Genomic DNA, 26474 nt, shown 5'->3' with positions numbered 1-26474 from the left:
GACATGGTAAAACTATAACAAAGAAATTTACTTATATTAAAAATTTAATAAATAGGTCAAACATGCATTCTAAAACAACTTAGATAAATATCATATTATGCTCATGATACAAAATTCAATGCGACCAAGTTATAATAATTCAAAACATGCATGTTAATTAATGCACAATAATTAAAGTTACAAATAAAAATTATATATATACATATTATGGAAAATAGTGACAATACACACAAAAATGTTAATTTTACAACATACTTATACATAACATATTAAAACAACATGCTTAGGTAAATTGATAAAAACATTTAGATCATAAAAACAATTACAAAACTTATACTAATAGAAAGTAGACAATTAAATTATAGACACAAATAATAAAAAATCCATAAACTATACATAGATCTTAAAATAATTGAAATAAGAACCAAACGTAAACAACACATAAATTATAAAGAAATTAAGATGAACCAAACCATAAACTTATTATGAAGTAACAATATTTTTAACAAACAATAATTTTGTAAATATAATATGTAAAATTACATGTCAATAGACATAAAAGATTACATTCTCAAACTATACATGGAATATTTCATGCAATGTTTACAAATACAGAAAAACAAACAACTAATATTATAGCCTACCTTTTGTAAATGATAAAATTGTAGAGACTCATGCTGATCACGTGTTAGACAATAAACAACAAAGAAGCTAAATAAGAACAATGAAACAACACAAAAGCAGAATAGATAAAACGAAAAAAGCCTATAGGCCCAAAATGAAAAATACCATGTCCCAATCAACACTCGATTAATCGGCCACATACGTGTATGTAATTCTTTTTCTAAACGATTATGATACGCGATCTTCAAGAAAATGATACACGATCATGTAATTCTTTTTAACGATGGGAAAAATGTTTTGTGTAATTATTCTTCAAAACATCATTATACACTATCTTGTAGGAAATGATACACGATCGTGTAGTTCTTTTTAATGATGGAAAAAAATACTTCGTGTAATTCTTCTTTAAAATGATCATGTTATACAATCGTATAGGAAATTGATACATGATCGTGTAGGAAATGCTTCAAATCTAAACGATCGTTTAGATCATATCAAAGTGATATTTAAACAATCTTAATATTTTGGAAGAGGAGCCGTAAGAAAGAAAGAGAAGATGAAGAAAGAAAGAAAGAAAAAGAAGAACAATAAAAATAAAAGAAAGAAAATCTTGGAAGAAATCTGTATCTTATTTACCAAAAAGAAGATGAATGAAGGAGCTAAAGAAATATTGAATAAAAATAAAAATAAAAGAAGAAAGGGCTGCAGAAATCTAGAAGAAAAGATGAATAAATCACAAAGAAAAAGAAAGAAAAGTGACGATTCGTCCGCAATATCAAAGGCAAATCTGGAATTTATGAAAAATTTCTACCAACTTGATGAGCTTTTTTATTGTTACACGGGCTGTAAATATTTTGGTGTTTTGTTATATTATATTTATGAAAAGCAACCTATTCTATACCTATTTTAATTTTTACCTAACTTTTGGACGAATTTAACTTTAATATTCATTTTTTCTTAGATTTAAAATTTAAAATTCTTACAATTTAATTTTATTAAAAATTCGATCGAAAATTTAATTAAATATTAAAAAATTCAAATTAGAAATTAATACAATATATCTTCTAATTAATATTTGAGGTTATGAATAAATTACTAGTATTTTATCCTTTGATTTATATCGTATTTATGTCTTTAATTTAGAAATTCAATTACCATATTTCAACTTTGTATTTACATTGTCCTATCATTATCTAATATGGGGTATATATTTACTAAATATCTAAATATACCTAAATATATGTAATAAACCAAGTTCAATATATATTTTAATAAAAAACAGCCAAAATTATAATATATGGTATATATTATATATAAAACTTAAATTTGTGATTGTTATAAATATACTTGAAACTTGTTTACTTTAGAATATATTTAAAATAAACCTGGTATATATTTAAGAACAAAGATTTGATATTATAATTAAAGATTTTTTTCGAAAATAGAAAAAATTAAAAAACAATTTATACTCAATGTAACAAAACTAGTAAAAGACAAAATTTATTACATTTAATTTTTCTGTAGAATGTAAATATTTTGTCAAATGTTTTGTTTTTCACAATTTCCCTTATAGTTATGTATTAAGTGCAATTCATTGTATCGTAGATTTTGAATTTTAAGTCAAAATTCAAGATTTGTAAGGCCAATTAGGGAAGAAATAAAAAATTTTACATTCAATAAAAAAGAAAAGTATTCCTATCTAGAAAAAAAATGATGTATTTTAACCGTTTTTACAATTTGACCTATTTAATTAAACTATTAAACTGAAAAGTACTTGCGAAAATGACTATTTACAAGCCCACAAACTAAATCATTAGGAAGAAAACATTTAGATCACCAAACTTTAAAAAATTAAGAAAAATTTAGACAAAAGACCCACTTTACACATGATTTATACAAATATCTTAAAAAATCTCATTAATTTTCTAAACTAAGATTTCAAGAACTTTAATGCTCATTTTATCCCTTACATTAATTACAAATAATATATATTTTCAAAATTAAATAATAATATATACCATAGTTAACTTATATCACACATTTATCATGAATCTTAAAACTTACCTATTTAATAAGTTAAATATATAATAATTTTATTTTATTTTCTTATATTATATCATTTATTAAATATGCAATTTAATCACGATGTATATTTTAGTCAAATTTAGTAATAGTATATTGAATATTTTCCACAAAAGTAACATATTTGTCTTAATTGTACATTGAATAAAGGTTTTCTATCTACGGTTTACTACTTCCGCCGTCTTTCAACATTTTTTCGTCTACTTTTTGTTGTCTTTCACCCGATTTTCGTTCGATTTATATCTCACCGATCAATATATATTTTTCCAATCTTCTCCTATTTGACGTCTTCACCATTTTTCCATCCACTTATCCAATGAGTGCATATTTCAGTTTATTTATCCGTTCAAGTTTCCTATAAAAAAATTTCACTTGAACTTTTCAGTCATCTCCTTCAAAACTATTAGTTTCATGTTATTGATTTTCTTTATTGAATTGTGGAATATAGTATACAATATATAATGAACTTTTTTTCCCTTTTTTATTTAAATACTTGTGTACGGTTAATAAACCTCTTTTTTAAATATAATATACAGTATATAAAGAACTTCTTGTCCCTTTCTTAGCATATATGATTGCATTATTAAAATGATTCTATATTGTGCTCATTATGTACACTTTCATTTTTATAAGAATATATAAGTAGTGACACATATTTATTATATACCAATGCAAATTTCAAGTATTGTTATTGATCATTAGATACTCATGCATATTTCTCTTGAGTTTTATATCCTAAAACTCATAAATAGTAAATATATTTCATTGACCGTTATTAATAAAGTGTTATTATTATAATTTCAATAAGTGTTATTGATTATATTATTAGTTTTGTCTTAATAACTCAAATCCAACAAACTAACATCCTAAATTGTTTGATGAGTCTTCAACAGTATATAGAGACATATAGGGATCGATGTTCGAGATCAACTTAAAGGGTCTATAGTATAGAGATAAGGTTGAGTACCTTATCCTGGTAATACTATGGATACGACTCACTTTGTATTTGATACAAACACAATGATCCAACGTGTTTTTGTAGGTGACATGCGAGTGACGGTATCCTATGCAATGACTTTGTATAAGATCGGACAGCGAAATAATAACCAATAGATGTAACTCCGTTAACTAGTTAGGTTTCTATTTCCACTAGAAGAAATTTAGCCTTTAATGTCGGTTGGAAAAAATAAAAAATGATCATTGATGCGCTTTTCAAAAGGCGGATGTTTAATGTCGGTTTTAAATTGACTTTAAAGCTCCTTTTTAATTTTAATTTTAATTTTTTTATTTTGTAAAAAAATAACTATTTCTCTCTCATACTTTGCTCTTTCTCAATATGACCCACAAGATTTCTTTCTCCCAATTTCTTCTTTTCTTCTCAATCTCATCTCACTCTTCCCTTTCTTCTCCGAATAACCATCACCGCCGCCACCACTATCGTTGTGCTCGCCACCACCGTCATTGTGCTCACCACCACCGCACGTCCGCATCTCTTTACTCGTGGCTATATCTATTTCTACTTCAGCCTCCCTCCCCAGCTATTGCATCCCCTCCACAGCACGCAATAGTTAGCCACTGTCGCTCCTACCTGAAATAGTCACAACATCTGCACTCAACTTCTAAACAAACTCGCCCGTATCTCCCTCCCTCTCACATTCTCACCTCTTTGTGAAATCACAGTTATTCATTCTCTAATCCTTGTTGTTGGTAAGATCGTGTCACCGCTCATTTTTCATATCCACCCTAATGTTTTCCTTCTTTCTTTTTCTCTTTTTGTTGTTTCATTGATTTATTATGTTCACCCATCTAGTATAAGTTCAAAATTAGCATGATTATTGTTATAATTAGTTTGTTGATTTCTTCTTCCACCAATGTTCAGACAACCCAAATGAAAACATTAAAACTAAAATGATTAATGTTTTCTTGAATATAGTACTAACTATCGAGGGATAATTGGTGTGAGGAGGCGTATATTTCTTGTTTTTTGTTTGTTTGTTTGATAAGTTTTAGAAGAAGAAGCCTTTTTTTGTTTTGTTTTTATTGTGGATATTATGAAGATTCTAATAAATACTGGGATATGGACCTATTTTTTTTCTCATTTGTTTATTTTTATCTGATTCTTATGATTCTTTAACATCTTTTATACTCATTTGTCTATATTTGTCTAAATTCTTCAGATTTTTCTTCTGTCAGAGTGTGAAGAGTTTCTTAGGGAAGTTTCTATTTGGCTATCAAGGAAAAAAAGTCATAAGATTTTTCTTTGTGTTTTTCGTTTTAGGAGACAAAAGAAGTTAAATGTAAGCTTTTCTTTTGGTTTTGTCTAATGTTCATGTTTGTCTTAAAGGTTTTTTTTTTTTTTTTTTTTTTAATTGTTTTTAGGGTATGTTTCCTAATTCATTGGATAGAAAATTTTAAATCTTCAATTTCCTTTGTTTTCTCAATTTTTTCCTTAAGTTTTCTTAGCAACCAAACAAATTGTTGTGGATAAGTTCATTATAAAGCTTTGACAATGTAGGTTTTGAGTTTATTTCTGTAACGCCCCAAATTTTTGAGGTAAATTTCAACACTTTATATTAATTTTGAGGATTTAAAAAAAATTGGGTGTTAAAATTTATTTGGTTTAGAAGAGAAAAGAAAAAGAAAAAGGAAGGGTATAAATTTTAATAATATAATATAATATAATATAGTAATAATAGAATATAAATTATATCATCATCATCATCATCATCATCATCATCATCATCATCATCATCATCATCATCATCATCATCATCATCATCATCATCATCATCATCATCATCATCATTTATTTAGTTATTTATCTATTATATTTTTTAACCTAATTTCAAACCCCCTCATCGCGCGCCGCACAGCAACCCCCCAGTTTTTCTTTTTCTTTCTTCCTTCTCCCGACAAACATCGTCCGCCACACTCTGGCCCGTCTTCTCTTCTTCTTCTCCGCCTAGTCACCGCCAGTCGCTACGTCAGCCTCTGTTAGCAAGCTCCGCCGCTGTCGTCAGCATCTTTTCGTTCGTAGCAGCCCATCTCTGACTCTTTCTCTCTCTCTCTCTCTCTCTCCATTTCACACGTTCGATCGACCGTCGACCAAGCTCGCCCCACCCCACCTATAGATCCGTCGACCTGATCAATCTCTGTTGCGAAGTTTGGCAGTCGCACGTAGTGCAACAAGGTTACGTTGCTTCCCTGTCGCCGACCACCTCAGTCTCCCTCTTTCGATCGCCCACTGTAGCCTCGCGAGAACACAACCGTCGTTCTTCTTCAAGCTGAGCTAAGCCATGAACCGAGTTGAGCCGCGAGTCGACCCGAGCTATAAACCAAGCCGAGCCGAGCTGACTCGAGTCGAGTTACCTCCCAAGCCAAGTCGATTTTCCAAGCCGATCTTCCTGTTCACCAAGCCACTTAAGTTGTTTCCCTCCACGATAATTCACGGTGTTAAAGAGGTGACACTCGAATTCTTGGGTTATACAACAAGTTTAGTTTGGAGTCAACTCTCCTATACTTGGGTGGATTCGTTTGGACGTTGACTTGAACAAGGATTGTAGCTAAATCTCAGGTAAGGGATTTCTTACTACTGGACTCCAAACTGAGACAGAAAAGTAGTAACTCATATGAAGATTATACAATAGTGACTATACTGAATTGATTGATGCATGTATGCCTAGAAAACATCACTAGTATGCACTCTTGACTGATTAAAGGTGACATGATTGTTAGTTGTAGCTTATACATATATAGATGTGAATGGGTTATTCTGATGAAGAGGCTTGAATGCCTAAAATGTTATGCGTAGTTTATATATATGTGAATGGGTTGTTCTGTTGATGGAGTACGGATGCCCGGATGTTCTGTGTAATATAGTTATATGGATGGGTCGTACTGTTAACTGAAATAGTCAGGTCGCTGGAGTAAATGTTGGGGTTGATGCCCTAAATCTCGTGGTCTTGTAGTTTGTAATTGTATATATAATACAAACTTTTTATTTATCTAATAAAATAAAGTGTTTTATTTTATTTGATATTTAGTTGCATTAACTCATAAAACCAATAAACTAACATCCAAGGTTATCTTCTGTAACCTAAACATGTATGTGGAGACATACAACTGGATCATGTTTAAGTGATAACCTAAATGGTCTGTAGTAAATGGATAAGGCTGGATACCTTATCCTGGTGACACTACGAATACGGTCTGCTTTGTAGTTGTTACAATTGTTCTAAAGTGCTACAAATGATTTGATCCTAATCATTTATGTCGAGACATTAGAGCGGAGGTATTCTATACAAAGAGTTTGTATAAGACCGGACCATGAAATGAATAGTCTCTCTTATTAACACCGTTACTAGTTGAGACTACATTTCACCAGGATGACTATAGGTGACTTGACCTGAATCTTGAGTGAGTTGTGAACTCCTGCCTATGTAGGCGATCCTTTGATTTGTATGGGTGAGAGTGGCCTATGTAGCCGACTCAATATGCCTACCATTTTGGGGATTCGTCTGATTGGGGAGCTGGGAACGCAGCTACACAAGAAGGAATTCACTCATTCTCTATAGATAGAGTAAGTAGAGACTTTGCTCTCTTAAGGGTTGATTTCAGGGCTTGAACAATGTGGCGCCACACCCTCTCTTGGCCTGAGAGGAGTTCAGTTATAGTAGGACTATAATTATTGTTCATTAGAGGAATCAATGGTACTTAAGGAGTTAGATGTAACTACAGGGGCAAAACGGTAATTTTTGGCCTAGCTGTATTTACGAGCAATTTGTGAAGGGTCATTGCACTGTTGATTGGTTATATCTAATGGACACAAAAATATATCTACAGTTAGAAGAGTGCAACTATTAGTCTTTAGTGGAATGACTAATAGTTAATGAATAGAGATTAAATTTAATTAAAGAGTTTAATTAATTAATCTCATTTCATTAGAGCTTCAATCTGTAGGTCCATAAGGTCCCCTTGTTAGCTCAATAAGGATAAATGAGAATCAAATTTATTTTGGTTTAATTTGAATTGTTCAAATTGATTAAAGGGAATAAATTGTATATGATACAATTAATATAATGTATTTGATACAATTAATATAATGTATTTGATACATTATAATGTAAAGTTTTTTATGAGAGAAGTTAATATTTGAATATGATTCAAATAATAATAATAATATGAATGAGATTCATAAATAAACTATAGGTTAAAATTGAATTCGATTCATATTAGAACTATAGATTATATGAGAGATCTAAATCATTGGTTATATTATATATGATATAATATAAAGTTTATATTATATGAGATATAATATATATTAATTAAATTTATATTGATTTTATTTAATTTAATTAATACATATATATATATTAATATATTTAAATAGAATAGAATAACTCCCTTGTTGTACGTGGGAAGGATGGGGAAGTTATTTGATAACTTCCCCCTCCATTGTTGAGATTTGTTTTAAAAGAAAAAAAAAAGGGAGAAAGTTTTTTTTTTTAGAACAACACAACACAATCTTACGAACTCTCTCTGTATCCCAACAAAACAAAATTCTCTCAAAAGCTTCTTCCCTCACCAAAATTACAGAAGCCCACAACTCTCTGTGATTCTTTACTTGGAGAATAACGAGGAAGATTTTGTGGTGCCACGAAGCTTGGAAGAAGAATTGGTTCTACAAAGGTCAGTTTATTTTCACCTTTTCCATGAAAAGCATGTTTATTATTTTTCTTTGAATTTATTGGTTTCATAAATTGAATTTCACTCGCACGGGCGTTCATAAGCTTTCGCTTTAGGAATTCCATTCCTTCAGTAAGAAAATCTTGATGTTATATATAGCTGAATTATGTTGTTGGGCTGCATATTATTGAGTTATGTCGTTGATGGACTAAGGGTTCGAGACCCCATGTGTAGGTTGTGTATTTGCTGATGGGTTGTGTTGTAGACTGAATATGGACGTTATGCACCATATAGATTACTTGTAGTTGTGCTAGGGTTTGGACTGAGACGACGTGATTGTCAAGTAGATTTATAAAGTGATGATTTGACTCGTTGATTGGATTTAGGTAATGTAACAGTATTGTGTGGATTAGATATATGTATAGTGACAGATGAGACTGTTGGCTAAACCTAAATTGTCTGACTGACTAAGCTTATAAAGTGAATTGCTAGTTGAACGATATTGTGATGTGACCGTTGTAGACGATTTAGTATGGACTGAGGGGTAATGGTTAACTTTATCTATGGGGTAGTGTACCTTGCAGGCACGGTGTCCTTCGGGATCACTAGACTGATATGTGAATCCGACGGGATCACTAGATTGATATGTGAATTCAACGGGATCACTATACTGATATGTGAATCTGATAGGATCACTAGATTGATACGTGTATCCTTCGGAATCGCTAGACTGATTGATGTGTGCGCTCTACGGAACCACTAGACCGTTTTATGTGGGGTACCCCTTAATAGGAAGTTAACTGTTATACATTATCTCAAGCAGAGAAATTCAGTTTTTGTAATACACCTGAACTTAAAGTACATGAAGGCTATTCATCAAATATTCAAAGTTTAGTGTCACTCACAGATTTGAAACTGTACGGACTTAAGTCGCATGACCATCACGTTTTTGTGCAACAATTGCTACTTGTGGCAATTCCTGGTATTCTACCAAAACATATAAGACTTGCAATTATTCGGTTATGCTTCTTTTTTAATGCTATATGTAAGAAGACAATTGATTCATCACACTTAAAAAGAATGCAAGAAGATGTAGTTGTCACTTTATGCCTATTGGAGAAGTATTTTCCACAATCATTTTTCACTATAATGGTATTCCTTGTAGTGTTCAAAAGAAACTTTGAGTTTTGTGGACCTGTTCATCTAAGGTGGATGTATCCTTTTGAACGATATATGAAAATCTTGAAAACTTATATGCAAAATAGAAATTGTTCAGAAGGATGTATGGTAGAAAATTATAATATTGAAGAGGCTATAAAGTTATGAATTTATTGTTGGAGTTGGTTCTATTGGACTTAATTCATCTGCAATAAAAAGGGATTCAAACGTGGATAGAGCATTATCAGCTTCTTCTTTTATCAAACCAAGGAAGAAGAAGTTAGATCAAACTTATCCTTACGTCATTCAAAATATAAATGATGTTCTAACATACGTCGAGTACGCGCTAAACCCTATCTATTCCCATACTACGTAAGTTGGTTGTGTAATTAGTTAATTACTTATCATTTATGACAGATAACATATGGAGAGTTTGCGTAAGCTTAACTCTAGTAAAGCTCGAAGTAAAAAGTAGGTTCAAGAATAGCATAATCACACATTCAGGCGGTGGATGTCCATACAGGTAATCATTAGAATCATACTCTTTAATGTTTGTTTTAGATCTAACTAAATCTAACATATTTTGTAGGTTACACTTGCTCTCGAAGTTCCCAAAAATTCCATCATGTCTTCTTTAAGATGGATAACTCACAGAAATTCTCCAGATGTGGTAACTTATTCTAGTTACATGATTAATGATTATTACTACCACACAAAAAGGTGTGATGATATTAGGAGAGTTCAAAATAGTGGAGTCAGTATAACAGCCACTACGATGCAAGTCTCTAGTTCTAAAGACAAAAACCTTATCATGTCAAATATGACATTTTATGGCGTAATACAAGAGATATGAGAGATGGATTACCATCAATTATCTTTTATTTTATTTAAGAAAGTTTCAAACTTTCAAGACCATGTTGACTCAGAAGATTGGGAATCGTTTATGGATTAACCATCACTCTTGCAGTTTCCTCCTAAACTTTATTCTCATATAAATAAAGAAGATTGAAAATCGTTTATGGATGCTAGACTAAGTGAAGAATGAGAGGTAAATAATTTTAATTACATGTTCACTTTAATATTGTTTTGGTATCTAACTACAAACTAATGCGTTGTACAGGATTATAGTCGTATTCAAAGGGAAAGAAGGTTGAAATGAGTATACAATCACCACATGTCTCGTAAGGGATATGTGAGTCTTCTCAATGAACTAGTGAGTCTTTCTAATTAAATTAAAGAATTTATCTTAATATGTTTATGTTAATTAGATATATATCTTTGGTTGTAGAATATAACGTGTGATGTTTCCTATTGTTCAACTCTTTGGAAATAAGCACAGAAAGAAAGAAATTGATTATTTTGATGATGCTACTCGAGATTGTACCTCTCAGATTGTAAGTGTACTTATGATTACAATACATAATCTTTTGTTAAACAACTGGTGATGAAAATACTTGTATTGTTTTATAGAATAAATTAGTTGCAACACTTAAATATGAGAACATCTTGACTGAAGCATTGGGTTCCAAGGAACACGATGGACGTGTAAAAGGCGTGGGTGGTTTTGTCTCTCAATCACAATATTTCAACACAGTAAAAAGGAAGGAGAAAATGATAACTTCTGAAGTTGAAATATGTCATAAGGAAGAGGGTGACTCAAGATGCAAACGTTACAAGAAGAGAAGTAATCACTCAAGGTCGTCCATCGGAAGTAATAACATAGATCGTGATGCCGATAAGGATATGGGCAACACATCTAGCAGCAAAGGAGTGAAGGTAATTGACTTTGTTGTCACTTTTAATTTTTTAACGATATAGGATCAATTGTTCTTAATGATGCTTTTAATATTTAAAAATGGAACACCACGCCAATTGGCTATATGATCCATTAATAATATCGTCGTAGTAGCCACTGTAGTCGATGATAACATTGGCTGTCCCAATGTTAAAGTTTTAGTAGATGTGGTTACGAGAGAAAATTTGAATATACCCAAATCAATGAAAGGCAAGATAGAGACCTTAAATCAAGCATTGGGTAAACATTATTGAATGGCCTCATCTACTTATTTCTATGATCGATGATAAACAAGTGTGTCTTTTTTTCACTATTTAAGTTTTAATTTTATTTGTGGTTGTATTTTGAATTTATAACCTTAGTTGTGGTAGAAGCATTCAACCATGAAGGATGTCGTGTATTCTTCAAATTACACGGATGTTAACCGGACTATTAAGCTCTTAAATAGACTTACTGTGAACAACATGAAGGATGTAGACATGATTTACATCCTAATGAACGAGATAATATTTGGAAGAGACAAATTTGTTTATTTAGCTCGTGAAGACTTGTTGCATTACTGCGGCATGGTTGCAATAGGCTATATGTGTATACTAGCATACATTACGTCAGTATAAAATATCTTTTACTCATGTTTATCTTCAATACCACTATTATAGTTATTTTGCTCATATTTTAACTATGGTTGCTTTTACTTAGATATCTTTGGGATGAATGTGACTGTGCAAGAAAGTTTTTTGTTATTGACCAATCAAAAATATTATCATAAATCAAGGATCGTGATCTTCGATACATAAATCTAGCCAACCAGTTAAAAGCAGCTAGCTTGGAACATATAATTCTAATTCCATATAATACCAGGTAAATAAATAAGAGGAACACATTATTTTTTTTCCATTGAGCTTAAATGTGTACTCACATTGAAGATGTTGCTTATTGTAGTTTTCATTGGATTTTGAATGTCATTGATCTTCAAGAAAATTCCGTTTATGTCTTGGACTCTCTTCGAAGTAAAGTCAATGAAGACATTCATGGAGTCATAAATGTGGAAGTGTATTCACTTTATTACTTCTTATTTCACTTTATTGTCTTCTAATGTTTCAAAATATTTAGAGGGTTGAAGACATGACAAGCTAAACATGATCTACAATGCTATTGGTCAACTCCAAAATGAAAACCTGCAAATATGACACATAATTATTTTTGATGAAACATAAGAATAATTTGTATCCAATTTATATACATGCAGTGCCCTCGTCAATTGGATTCTGTAGGGTGTGGGTAGTATGTGCAAACGTACATACACGAGATAGTGCATAATTCTAGTTTTCCTATTACTAGTCTTGTAAGTTTCTACTTTCACTTTTTATATGTTAAACTTATGATCTAAACTCATTCTTTCCGTATCTTTCTATTTGTGTGTAGTTCAATACAAAAAATGCATATAGGCAAGAGGAGATTGACGAGATTTGAACAAAATGGGCAAGTTTTGTTGCCTGATTTGTGTAAGCTTTTACATGTTTTTTTTTTTTTTGTCGAGTTAAGTTAGTAGTTGACTTTAGTTTGTGAAGGAACTGGTTGTTGTATATACTTCAGTTTTGGGTTTTTCTACTTGAAGTTTTGAACTAAGTTTTTGTAGGGACGGGCGGTCCTATAGTTTTTGCAAGGGTGGGCGGTCCCGTACTAATTGTTTTTTGTTATATAGTTTGTACTTATACTTTAGTTAGTGGAGGAACTTACTGTTGTACATATACTTTAGTTATTAATCACGATCTTACATATTATCTTTAGATTTTGAGTTTTCACTTATAGTGGTTAGATATAGTGTGTTTATTCAAATATGTGATTATATATAGGTGTTGGATGATTGTATTTATTGTAGTACTCTATGGAAGTGTGGACAAGTGTGCTTGTATTTTAGGTGTTGGATGATTGTATTTGTTGTGTAGACTATATGGAAGTGTGACAAAGTGTACTGGTATTTTAGGTGTTGGATCTTGGGCATTGCAGGTGTTTATTATTAGTTTGCCATTGAGGACAACATGCGTTGTTTGTTATGTGATTATATATAGGTAGATATATTGGAAGATTTGGAGTAGTTGGTCTTATGGTATTGAATATAGTTGTGCTTATTGATATGTGATTATCTATAGGTATTAGATGATGTGTATTTATTGTAGTTCTTTATGGGAGTGTGGAAAAGTTTATGCTGGTATTTTAGGTGTTGGATCTTGTGTGCTTTGCAGGTGAAATAGAAATATAAGGTTTGCCACCAAGTAGTAGGCATTCTATTTCACCTGCAAAACACACTATAACCGATATTAAAGGCCAGATTTTTTCTAGTGTTCATTAAGATGACCTAGGTAACTTAGTCTTAATTCTGAGTGTATTATGAACTCTTGTTCGCAAGAGATTGTCTTTTGATTTGTACGGGTGAGAGTGGCTAGATTGGCGACTCAATATGTTCATTTTGGGGACAAGACCGAGTGGGGAGCTGTGAACGTAATCACACAAGATGGAATTCACTCCTTCCTGACTTTAGGGTAAGTAGATAAGTATTCCCTTAAATGGTGTCTCCGGGACTTGAACAATGGTCGTAGCATCTCTATGGCACGAGAGGGGTTTCTGTTTAATGGTTGGATCATAAACAGGTTGTTCATTAGAGAAGCACTGGTATTTAAGGACTAGAAGTAACCTAGAGGTAAAACAGTAATTTGACCCAACTGGTGTTATGAACACTTGTGAAGAACGAACTTACTGTTATTGGTCTATATCCGTGGACATAGAAATATATCTACAGTGAGAAGAGTTCACTTCTGAGTCTTTAGTAGAGTGTACACACAGTTAACAAATATGTATTAATGTGATTAATGAGTTTAGCCAGTTAATTTCATATCGTTGTAGCTTCTCATCCGTAGGTCCATTAAGTCCCCTTCCTAGCTCGTAAAAGGTAATTAGATTTATTTGTACTAGTTGTAATTTGAAATGTTCTAATTTACTTTGAGAATTAATATAATGTATGATGATACATTATAATATAAAGTTTATATTTTAATTAAACTTTATTATATAAATTTAATTCTGGATATGATTCAAAATTAATTTATGACCGAATAAAATATTTGAATGAGTTCAAATATTAATTTAATGTGAATTAGATTCATGTTAAAACTATAAGTTAAAATTTAATATGTATATGATACATATTAAAACTATATGTTACGAAAGAAATTTATATTTGAATATGATTTAAATTTGGATTAAATTAAATATCTTAATAGTTTAGTTTAATTTGATTAAATTAAATTAATTAAATTAAATTAATTAAATTAAAACTACATGTTATGTGAGAGATATTTATTTAAATATGATTTAAATGAAATAAGAATTAAATTTGGTTTAATTAATTAATTATTTTAAGTTTAAGTTTAATATTAATTTAATTGGTCAAATTAATAGGGAACATGGATGATTTTCCTACGGTCCCCATTTCACTCTCTAACTTCCCGAAGATACTGGTACGTTAGAACAAATGAGTTATGTGATTATCGTATTTTGACTTCTCTCAGAAAAATTCTCTCTAAAAATGAATTCTTTCCAATTTTGGTTCCCACAAGCCAAAATCTCAACCCGGAGAATAGGGAGATTTCCAAGTGGTGGTGCCTCTATTTGGAGTTTTAGTAGATTTAGAGTCGTCAACTACGTAAGTGTTCTTAATTATCTGTAATTTTCTATAATCTAGTTTTCAGCATGCTTAGCCATAATTAAATTAATTTTTGGGGTCTTTTCAAAAGTATAACAAAGTGGTAAAATATTTACAATGTATAGAACAATTCCGAAGATGGAAAAAGCCCACAGGCCCACAATGAAAAATACCAAAAATGTCTTGTCAACCATTCCGTCAACAACATGCATAATATTCGGTACACGATCGTTTAGATTTAATTATTATTTAGTACACTTCTCCCCACCTTCTCCACTCTCACAAACTCGATCCTCTTCTTCTCAGCAGTCTAAAAAACTACCATCCCAGTATCCTATAAAAACAAAAGAGGAGATTTCCCTTGGGAGGAGATTTTCTTGGAAGGTACGTTAGATTGATTTTTTTTTGTGAGACGTTAGAAAGGGAGATCAATTGAAAGGGTTAAAAGAAAAGCTAATAAACTATTCTGCCAATTTGGTCTTTAAAAGTATTTTTTTTTCTTTTCCTTCCTTTCCCTTTTGATTATATTGCAGATTTTTTTCAAATTTGTTTTTGTTTTTAATTCGTTGAATTGATTTTAAGTGCCTTAAATTTTTGTTAGATTTAGTCTATTTGAATGTGTTGATGCATCAAATTTTACCTCTGCTCTATTTTACTATGTTTTAATTTTTGTTAGGTTTAGGCCAATTGAATGATATTGCATCAAATTATGCCTTTGCTATGTGTTTTAATTTTGTTAGGTTTAGGCCAATTGAATACTGTCACATCAAATTATGTCTTTGCTTTTTGTTTTAATTTGAATGTATTGTTGCATCAAATTTTGCCTTTACTTTACTGTGTTTTAACTTGTATTGTGCATCAAATTTTGTTTGTTGTACTGTGCTGGTTTAGGCCAATTGATTTTATTGTTGCATCAAATTTAACAGATTTAGGCTAATTGATTTCAATGTGCTCTAAATTTGTTAGGTTTGATATTTTAATATTCTTGAGGTAAATAAAAAATCTTTTTAAACAAAAATTAAATTCAATTTTTCTAATGGTTCTCATACCACCTATATAATCATCAATTCATGCTTAGCTTCTTTTTATAAATATGAATTGACAACCATGAGACATTTAAAAAACACCACATAAAGAACTTTATTTTGTGAACCCCTTTAATTTAGATTAAAAGATAAAATTTTAGTAACCATTTTTATGGGTGATGTAGGGTGCTAACACCTTCCCTACACACAAGTAACTTCCGAACCTTCAATCTGAATTTACGTAGACCGATGTTTTTTGTGACCACTCACACCTTAATATGGTTGGTGGCAACTCCGAACCTTTTAAATATTAAAGATTAAATGATTGAGAACGCCGGCCACTCCGCGTTGCAATCACATCGCGATATAGACTATAAACCATTTATTCCTTTTTAGGATCAATGATGCACCCTGCGAACATACAACATAAAAAAAATTATATAGTTTACTGTATATATCGTATATCATTAAGCATTAAGCTTAAGCATCACACACATAATATATAATTAAGCAACATACACGTAATATACTAAAGATTAATTATTAAGCATTAAGCATTAATCATTACACACAAGATATATCATTAAGCAGTAGACACATAATATATCATGATATTATATGGTATATATAAAATATCATCAGCAATACCTCATACATATCCTCCATAGCAGATATGCTTTCCCCACTTTTCTTCTCAATTTTAGCTTTTTAAATAATACCCGCATATATTTTAAATATTACAAAGTATATCTACAAGTATGATAAATATAATATATGATATATTATATAGTATATGATGTATATCATTCAGTTTCTTCGTGATCGATTTAAAGTCCTCTCTCTATTTCCTCCTTTCTTTCCACTTGTTTATTTTTTCCTTTTAGTTTCCTTCTTTTTTGATTTATTTTCTTTTTTTCTTGTTCTATCCTCATTCAACCTCTTCCTTTTCCTTGATATAAATTTGTACTTTTATATAATGTAAAATTTGTTACAAAATTAAAATACAATGTAAAATATATACGCACACATACATTGTTATCTAATATTATGTTAAATATACAGGGGTATATAATGATCTATTTAAATCGAAAATAGTTTTAGTCACATTAAGATTTTACAATTTATCTTTCCGTCATAATTGTGCAAAAAAGAAACAATTGGAAAACACAAAGATGTCCACTATGTCGATGCATTCATCTTTTGAGTCTAAGTTTGATGAGCCAAGTGATGTTATTAACTGGGCTGAAAAGATGCAACAAAACTTTGGGGACAGTATAAACAGTTCTTCTCAAGTATCAGTACTATCCTGGTGTTAACTCTCTTTTACACAAAATGATTTAGCGAATCCAAAGATGATCTGAGAAGCATTGACACCTCAGCGTAGATTCATGTTCTCGAAGAAGTATGGACATATAGTAGAGTTGATGTACATACCGGTGAATCATTTTGCCTTAAGAGCCATAATTAATTTTTGGGACCCAGCATATGGTTGTTTCACATTTGGGTCATGTGATTTACTGCTAACCATAGAAGAATATCAAGCTATGCTTAGCATGCCTAAAAAAGAAAGGGAAATTATTTATTTCTTTAACCCTAAGCAAACAACAAAAAGGACTTTGTCAAAGTTTTTAGAAACCGTCCATGCCACAGAAATTCAAAAGCATATAAAATTTAAGGGTGGGGAAGAGAATGTGCCATTTGATTATCTAATAAAGATGGCGCAAACATACATTGATGAAAACAAAGGTCTTACTCTCTTGACATTTTGCATTTATGGAGCGGTGATTTTTCCTAAGGCAGAGGGTTATGTTGATGGGAAAGTGGTCAAATTGTTTTTTGAAATAGAATGAGGAGTCAATCCTATACCTGTACTAGCTTAAACTTTTTGATCTCTTAACTATTTTAGAAATAAAGGGGAAGGAAAATTGAATTGTTGTTTTCCTTTATTATATATTTGGATACATAGCCATATCAAATTTCTCGTAGAGTTTAGGTGTCCAAGGTTAGATTTTAGTATTCCATGGAACTTAATGCTCAACACAATCAATGAGTTTGGTGTGGTAGTTTGGGATCCAACATATCCGAGGAAGGAGGCTTGAGTGTCTTTCTTTGTAAAAATGACTTTTGAAAATGTCATATGGAAGGCTTAATGGATGCCTTAGAAGGGGGTGATATATAGATGTGGAGATTTTCACAGTGTGCTTTGTTGGGACCATGGGGAGGTGTTAACTATACACAATTGTTAGTTTTGCATCAAGTATGGCTCATACAGTTTATACCACCAACTCAGAATCTACAAGAGTCTGACTTTTCATACAATCTTGAAGATTGTCAAGGAAAAAAACGTCGAGCAGTATGCACATGGAAATTTGTGAGGAAGATAAAAGACAAAGGACATTACGAAGGAGTTACTAGTGGGTACGAGGCAAGGTAGGCAAATAGAAAGAAGATTATAATAGTTATCTCAAGGGAGTAGTTGAAAGGGTAAAAAAGACAAGCTTCGAAAAACCAAAACAGTGGGCTGAGAAGAGCATAGAACTAAAAGAGAAAAATTGACTGCTAAAGCAAGAGAACGAGAAACTTCGTAAAGAGACAAGTCAATGGATGGATCATACGACTTATTTGCAAAAAGAACTTGAAAAGACCAAAAGTTTCTTGAGAAATCAAGATAAGTTACAAAAGAATCTTGAGACGCTAGATAAGGAGATGATGCGAATGAATAAAGCAAATAGAAATTTGAAAAATGAAAAGACAACATTACAAGCAACAGTGGGGTCGCAAGATGAATATATTAAAGATTTAGAAATTGAAAAGGAATATTTTCTCGAGCTTGTCAATGATTAGAATACATCAATTGGAAAATGAGAAATGCAAATACTGGATTTGGAAGTACACAATCATTCTTTGCATCAAACTGTTGATAGCCTACATCTGAAGATGGCCGAGCACTCTGAAGAGTATGAGATACTGAAAAATTATGTTGATTCTTTACACTATCAACTTATTGCATTTCAAAATTCAAGTGAGAGGATAGTGCAAGAATATGAGTCATTGAAGACAGATTACGTGCAAATAAAGGTTGATTATGATCTGTAAACGAGAGATTTCCAAGTGCTAATGGAACGTGTAGATCAGACGATTGAGTTTCTCAGAATGGTGTCCATAAGAGAAAATGGTTTTGCATAATGGGTAGCTAATCTGAGGGTTAATTTTTTCTCAATGCAACCTCATGCAGATGATTTAAATAGATTGTTGAAGATGATATGCAGAGAACTCGGGCATTTTGGTCGTTTTCATTAATTGTTCATTTTGCTATTGACAATAAGAGTGATGTTCATTATCTTTTGTTTGTTTTTTGTTTTAGTTTCATTTTTTTATTCTGTCAAGTTTACATTATGTTTGTTTGATTGTATTAGTGTATTTGAACTTTATATACTAAGATTTGCTTCTTTCTCTCTCTCTCTCTCCCCTATTCTCTTTTACTTCAATTTTTTTTAAATCATCAAAGGAAAATATAGCTCGTCCTACTCCAATTCGCCATCCTTACAATACGAGGTATAAAAGTCGAATCATGGAAGATCAAGATAAGGACATGGATAAAATGAGGCAAGAGATTGATAATCTTGAGGAACAAGTTTCAAAATACTAGAATTGCTTTCAATGGGGAAAGGAAAAGTCATTGTAGATACAGCACAATCAAGCAATCCAGTTCAAGACACCGATGATCTCATTTATCCTCCATGATTCACACCATGTCACATGAATATTCTACAATCTCAACACTATGTTGCTACGAATTCGCTCTATGTTGTTCCACCTCCTGTCCCAAATATAAAACAATTGGAAGCTCAAGCTAAAATTCAAGACATGGGGCAAAACGAGAACACTCCGGCCAAACAAAAACTAGAGGATTTAGAAGAAAGGTTGCAAGCAATTGAAGGGACTGATGTCTATGGAAATATAGATGCAACACAATTGTGCTTGGTGCTAGACTTGATCATTCCAGCAAAATTTAAAGTTCTTGAATTCGATAAATATGATGGGTCATCGTGTCCAAGGAATCATCTTATAATGTACTGTAGAAAGATAGTGGCACATATTGGTAATGATAAATTGTTAATTCATTCCTTCCAGAATAGCATGACTGGTCCAGCTCGTCAATGGTATATTCAATTAGATAATGCACACATTCATGTTTGGAAGGATTTAGTTGATGCATTTCTAAAGCAATATAAACACAACATTGATATGGCTCCAGATCGTTTAGACTTGCAACGGATAGAGAAGAAGAATTCAGAAAGCTTTAAAGAATATGCTCAACAATAGAGAGATATGGCCGCCGAGGTTCAGCCACCATTAATAGACAAAGAAATGACATCTATGTTTATGAATACTTTCCGGGCTCCATTCTATGATCGAATGATTGGTAATGCAACAACCAATTTTTCTGACATTACTGTTATTGGTGAACAATTGAATATGGAATAAAGCACAAGAGGTTAGCAAAGGCTATAACTGAATATGGTGGAATAAAGAAATGAACAATATCTAAGAAGAAAGAATGGGAGGTTCATGCAATTGGTTTTCCTAATTTAGGGAAGCAAAAATCAATTTTTGGCCAGAGAAAACATGAGCAAAAATTTTCTTCATATATAAGCAATGTTTCTCACGTCCCTTATAATAGCTATGTACCAGCCTATACCTTCTTTGAAATTCCAAAACCCGTTAACTCAAATTCTCCTCGACCATTTGTACAAGATCAAGGTAGCAAGACCAATTCAGATACATGGCGATTTGATCCATTTTCCATGACTTATTTAAAGCTTTTGCCTCAGCTAATTCAAAATCGATAGTTAGTTCCTATTCCAATGATCCCTATACAACCTCCTTACCCAAAATGGTATGATTCAAATGCTCGATGTGATTATCACACTAGAGGAGCGAGACACTCAACTGAAAATTGTTTGGCTTTAAAAAGGAAGGTGCAATCTCTAATTAATGATGGATGGTTAAGCTTCAAAAAATCAGGTGAGAAGTCGAATGTCAATGAAAATCCACGGCCTAATCATGAAAATCGAAAAGTGAACGTTGTGGATGGCCTTAATGAAAAGTGCAAAGATGAAGTCCATGAGATAATGATGCCTATGAAAGCATTGAAGGTCTTTTTGAAGCAAGATATGTTAGTCAGGAATATTTAGACCCCAACATAAGATATGAAGGGTATGATGAAAACAGACATTGTATATTCCATTAAGGAGTTACAAGCCACTTTGTTCAATAGTGCCACAAATTTAGATCCAAAGTACAACAACTTCTGGATTAAAAGATACTCACGGTATACAGAGGACAAGAAAAAGACGAGATGAAAGATAGTAAAATATGTGCATTGATGGATGAAGTTTCAGAAAAGGAAGATTCATTTTTACAAAGACCTTTGACAGTCTTTTATCAAGAAAGTCGTAATGAGTCAACTTTTTGCAATCCTAAAAACTCATGATCCAAGTGCCGACTCCTTTCAAATTTAAGGGTCTAAAAGCAGTGCCATGGCGGTATGATTGTTAAGTCATAACAAGTCCTTCAGTTGATAACATTACAGGAATTAGCGAAACAACCCGAAGTGGATGCTATAAACCAGATAATTTAACAGTCCCTTTAGATGGTCTAATAATGGGGCAAGGGAGGAAAAATGAGAAAAGAAATGTGAAGGAGCATTGCAAAGAGCAAGATGTAGAAATGCCTATTATTGCAAAAGATATAGAGTACAAAAAGCTTGTCACGGATGAGGAAGAAAATGAATTCTTGAAAATAGTAAAACAAAGTGAGTATAAGATCATAGAGCAAATGCATCATACTCTAACTCGAATTTCTTTATTATCTTTGTTTTTTAATTCAGAGCCTCATTGTAAAGTGTTATTATATATTTTGAATAAGGCACATGTCAGACATGACATTTTAATGAAAACATTCTGTGGAATTATTGGAAACATTACATCTTCAAATTCCATAGTCTTCACGGATTATGAAATTCCTCTTGAAGGTTTAGGCCATACAAAAGCACTGCATATTCAACTGAAGTGCAAAGACTACGTCATTGCAAGAGTTTTAGTGGATAATGGATCAACTCTTAATATAATGCCTAAATCTACACTATTGCAGCTTCCTATGGACATGTCACACATAAAATCAAGTAATATGGTTGTGAAAGCTTTTGCTGGGTAACATAGAGAAGTAATGGGTGACATTAAATTACCAATTAAAATTGGCCAATGTATTTTCAATATAGTCTTTCAAGTCATGAAGATAACACCCACATACAGTTTTTTATTAGGAAGTCCTTGGATTTACTCCGTAGAAGTGGTGTCATCCACGTTGCATCAAAAATTGAAATTTATTGTTGAGAGTAAGTTGATTTATGTGATGGGAGGTAGATTTCTTAATAACAAAACTGGTCTCAACCCCATATGTTGAGGCAACAGAGGAAGCATTAGAGTGTTTTTTTCGCTCTTTTAAAATTGCTCATGCAACTATTATGGAGGTAGCTGTAGATGAAGTGAAAAAGCCACACAGGTTTAAAGTTGAAATTATGACCACTAGGATAATGAGAGGAGGATATTCTTTGAATCAAAACTTAGATACACTTTTAAAATCACCGAGCAATGATGGGAGGTTTGGTTTGGGCTATAAGCCATCCATATATGACAAGATTAGGCTTCAAGAAGAAAATAAGAAAAAGCGTTTGGCAAAGCTAGAGATGAGGGACTTTGATCCAAGTCTAAAATTTATACCAGTATTATATGACACTTTCAAGAGTGCTAGAATAAGTTATTCATCAAACAACTCTGATTTGAAGGATGGTTTGTTAACGAAGATGGAGAGTTTACTGGTTGCAGCAGTGGCACAAGAAGCATCATTTGAAGGCAACATAGTTTATGCCTGTCCACCTGATTTTGAGCTTAACAATTGGGATATTGTAGATCTACCTACATTTTCAAGAGAATTTCAAGAGTAATGATTTAGCCTTTATTTGCTAAAATTTCTATTTTTCTAACGGTTCTATCCAAGGCCATAGTATTTTGTTTGCTTTACAACATTGATGTACTGTTTTCCTGTTAATTAATAAAATATTCGCATTTTCATTTCATTCGTTCTAATTTCTTCTTCTCTCTACTCTTTTTCTTGCACTTGAAAATTAAACATAAAAGTCCAAACTATTTCATAGACAATATTCATAAGAATGAAGATGTTAGTAATTCCAGTTCTACCCATGATACCTTAATATACACAATGGAATCTGACAAGGAAAGTGACGATGAAGATGTTGTGGGAATATCCTCAGAATTGTTAAGAATGGTAGAAGAAGAAGATAAGGTTTTAGGTCCTCACCAAAAACTAGTGGAAGTAATCAATTTGGATTCTTAAGAGGAATCAAAAGAGGTAGAAATTGACACATCATTGACCAATAAATCTCGAAAAAAGCTAATCAATTTGTTACATGAGTACTCAGATATTTTTGCTTGGAGTTATCAGGATATGCCAAGATTAAATACAGATATTGTAGTACACCGTGTTCCTTTAAAACCAGAATGCAACCCATTGAAACAAAAGCTACGTAAAATGAAGCCTAGTGTAATGATTAAAATAAATGAGGAAGTACAAAAGCAAATGGAAGTAGGATTCCTCACAGTCTACAAATATCCTGAATGGGTGGCAAACATTGTTCCAGTGTCTAAAAAAGACGAAAAAGTGAGGATGTGTGTAGGTTATACAGATCTAAATTGAGCCAGTCCAAAAGATAACTTTCTTTTACCTCATATCGACATGTTGGCGGATAACATTGCAGGATACTCAACTTTCTCCTTCTTGGATGGTTTTTCAGGATATAATCAAATCAAAATGGCTTAAGAAGATAGAGAAAAAATGACATTCATTACCTTTTGGGGAACATTCTACTAGAAAGTAATACCTTTTGGTCTGAAAAATGCTGGGGTAACATATCAACGAGCAATGGTTACACTTTTCCATGATATGATGCATAAGGAAATAGAGGTGTATGTTGATGATATGATTGTAAAATCCAAGGCAGATGAAGATCATACAACCACACTCCCAAAATAATTTGATCGATTAAGAAAGTATCCGTTGAAATTAAATCCATCCAAATGTACATTTTGGGCAACCTCGGAAAAGCTATTGGGATTCATTGTCAGTGAAGAAGGGATCAAAGTAGACCAAGATAAAGTGAGGGCTATCATGGAAATGCCATCTCCTAAAATAGAAAAAGAAATTCGATGTTTTCTTGGAAGATTGAATTACATATCCAAATTTATCTCGCATTTAACACCATCATGCAAACCAATCTTCAAGCTCTTACGTAAAAGCAACCCAGGAAAATGGAATGAGGATCGTGAATAAGCTTTTAACAAAATTAAACAGTATTTACAAAGCCCACCTATATTGATACCTCCAGCTCTAGGGCGGCCATTAATCCTATATTTAACAGTATTAGAAAGTTCTATGGATGGTGTTCTAGGACAACATGACTTATCAGGGAAGAAAGAGCATGTCATTTATTATTTAAGCAAAAAGTTCATCGATTATGAATCTAGATACTCAAGGTTAGAGCGAACATGTTGTGCATTGGTATGGATCGCTCATCATTTGAGGCAATATATGTTATACCATACGACATGACTTATTTCAAAAATGGATCCAATAAAATATATTTTTGAAAAACCATCATTATCTGAGAGGATTGCAAAATGGCAAGTTTTGTTGTCAGAGCATATTGTTATGTTACTAAAAAAGTAATAAAAGACGGTGCACTTGCTGATCATTTAACTACCCAACCAATAGTAGATTATGAGCCTATGAGGGTTAATTTTTCGGATGAAAACATATTTCTAGTTGAAAAGGTTGCTGCAGATCATGAGACATGGATTATGCTTTTCGATGGTGCCTCAAATGAGTTGGAACATGGGATTGGAGTTGTACTAATTTCTCCAGACGAAAATGTCTTCCCCCTAATGGCCAAGTTATGTTTTAAATGCACTCACAATATCACTGAATATGAAGCTTGCATTATGGGACTTCAAGTAGCATGCAACATGAGTATTAAAAAGTTGAAAATTTTGGGTGACTCAATGTTAGTAATACATCAAGTCAAGAAAGAATGGAAAACAAGAGATGCTAAATTGGTGCCTTACAGTCAATACGTTACAAAATTATCTCAAAATTTTGACAAAATTTCATTTGACCATGTTCTTAGGGAAGACAATCGAATGGCAGATGCATTGCCATCCTGGCAGTGATGTTTGATCTTAATCTTGAATTTGAACTTCATCCAATCCAAATTACAAAGCGAGATGTGCCAACATATTGCATGAATGTTAAAAATGATAACAAGCCAACAATACATAAAGTGTAGAGATTATCCATATGAAGCTGTAGAGAATGACAAACCACAATAAGGAGGTTGGCCATGAACTTTTTCTTAAGTGGCGAAGTTCTTTATAAAAGAAACCATGATATGGTGCTCATTCGATGTGTTGATGAGGAGGAAGCAAAACAAATTATGACAGAAATTCATGAAGGAATATGTGGAACACATGCTAATGGATATATGATGGCTAGACAAATACATAGATCTGGTTATTATTGGACAATGATGGCATCAGACTGCATAAAATATGCAAGGGGATATAAAAAGTGTCAAATTTATATAGATAAGATTCATGCAGCAGCATCTCCATTCATGTCTTGTCAGCACTCTGGCCATTTTCTTTGTAGGGAATGAATGTTATTGGACCCAGTGATTCTAAAGCCTCAAATGGCCATCGTTTTATTCTTGTGGCTATTGATTACTTCACTAAATGGATAGAGGCGGCATCTTATTGCAATGTTATAAGGGGAGTAGTGCTCAAGTTTATCAAGAAAGAGCTGATATGTCGTTATGGTCTCCCAGAGAGGATTAGTACGGATAATGCCAAGAACCTTAATAACAAAATGATGGACGAACTTTATGAGCAGTTCAAGATCAACCACTGAAATTCAACTCCATATCAGCCAAAGATAAATAGGGCAGTTGAGGCAGCTAACAAAAATATTAAAAGAATCATTGAGAAAATGACAACAACATACAAAGATTGGCATGAAATGCTATCGTTTGCGTTGCATGGATATCGCACGTCAGTTCATACTTCAACAGGGGCAACACCATTTTCTTTAGTTTATGGTATGAAAGCTATCTTACATTTAGAAATTGAGATACCTTCATTGAGAGTTCTCGTTGAAGCTAAGTTAGATGAAGCTGAATGGATACGAAGGCATTATGAGCAGTTGAATTTCGTTGAAGAAAAACGGTTCATTAAGTCACGGGCAACTTTACCAAAGAAGACTAATG

At 32.2% G+C, this 26474-nt stretch overlaps 1 protein-coding gene across 1 annotated transcript; it reads left to right on the top strand.

Annotated features, from left to right (window-relative positions):
* Positions 1-24834: 24834 nt before the first annotated feature.
* On the top strand, positions 24835-25383 carry LOC127148817 (uncharacterized). The gene has a single exon (XM_051083179.1). The coding sequence runs from the start codon at positions 24835-24837 to the stop codon at positions 25381-25383; it is 549 nt and encodes a 182-aa protein (XP_050939136.1).
* The last annotated feature ends 1091 nt before the right edge of the window (positions 25384-26474 follow it).

The sequence above is a fragment of the Cucumis melo genome, chromosome 4 (assembly GCF_025177605.1).
Source record: "Cucumis melo cultivar AY chromosome 4, USDA_Cmelo_AY_1.0, whole genome shotgun sequence".
Classification (NCBI taxonomy): Eukaryota; Viridiplantae; Streptophyta; class Magnoliopsida; order Cucurbitales; family Cucurbitaceae; genus Cucumis; species Cucumis melo.
This window is presented reverse-complemented; position numbering and strand designations above follow the sequence as displayed.

Excerpts from the sequence above, each read along its gene's own strand:
- LOC127148817 (XM_051083179.1), top strand. The coding sequence starts at position 24,835 with ATGGCAAGTTTTGTTGTCAGAGCATATTGTTATGTTACTAAAAAAGTA.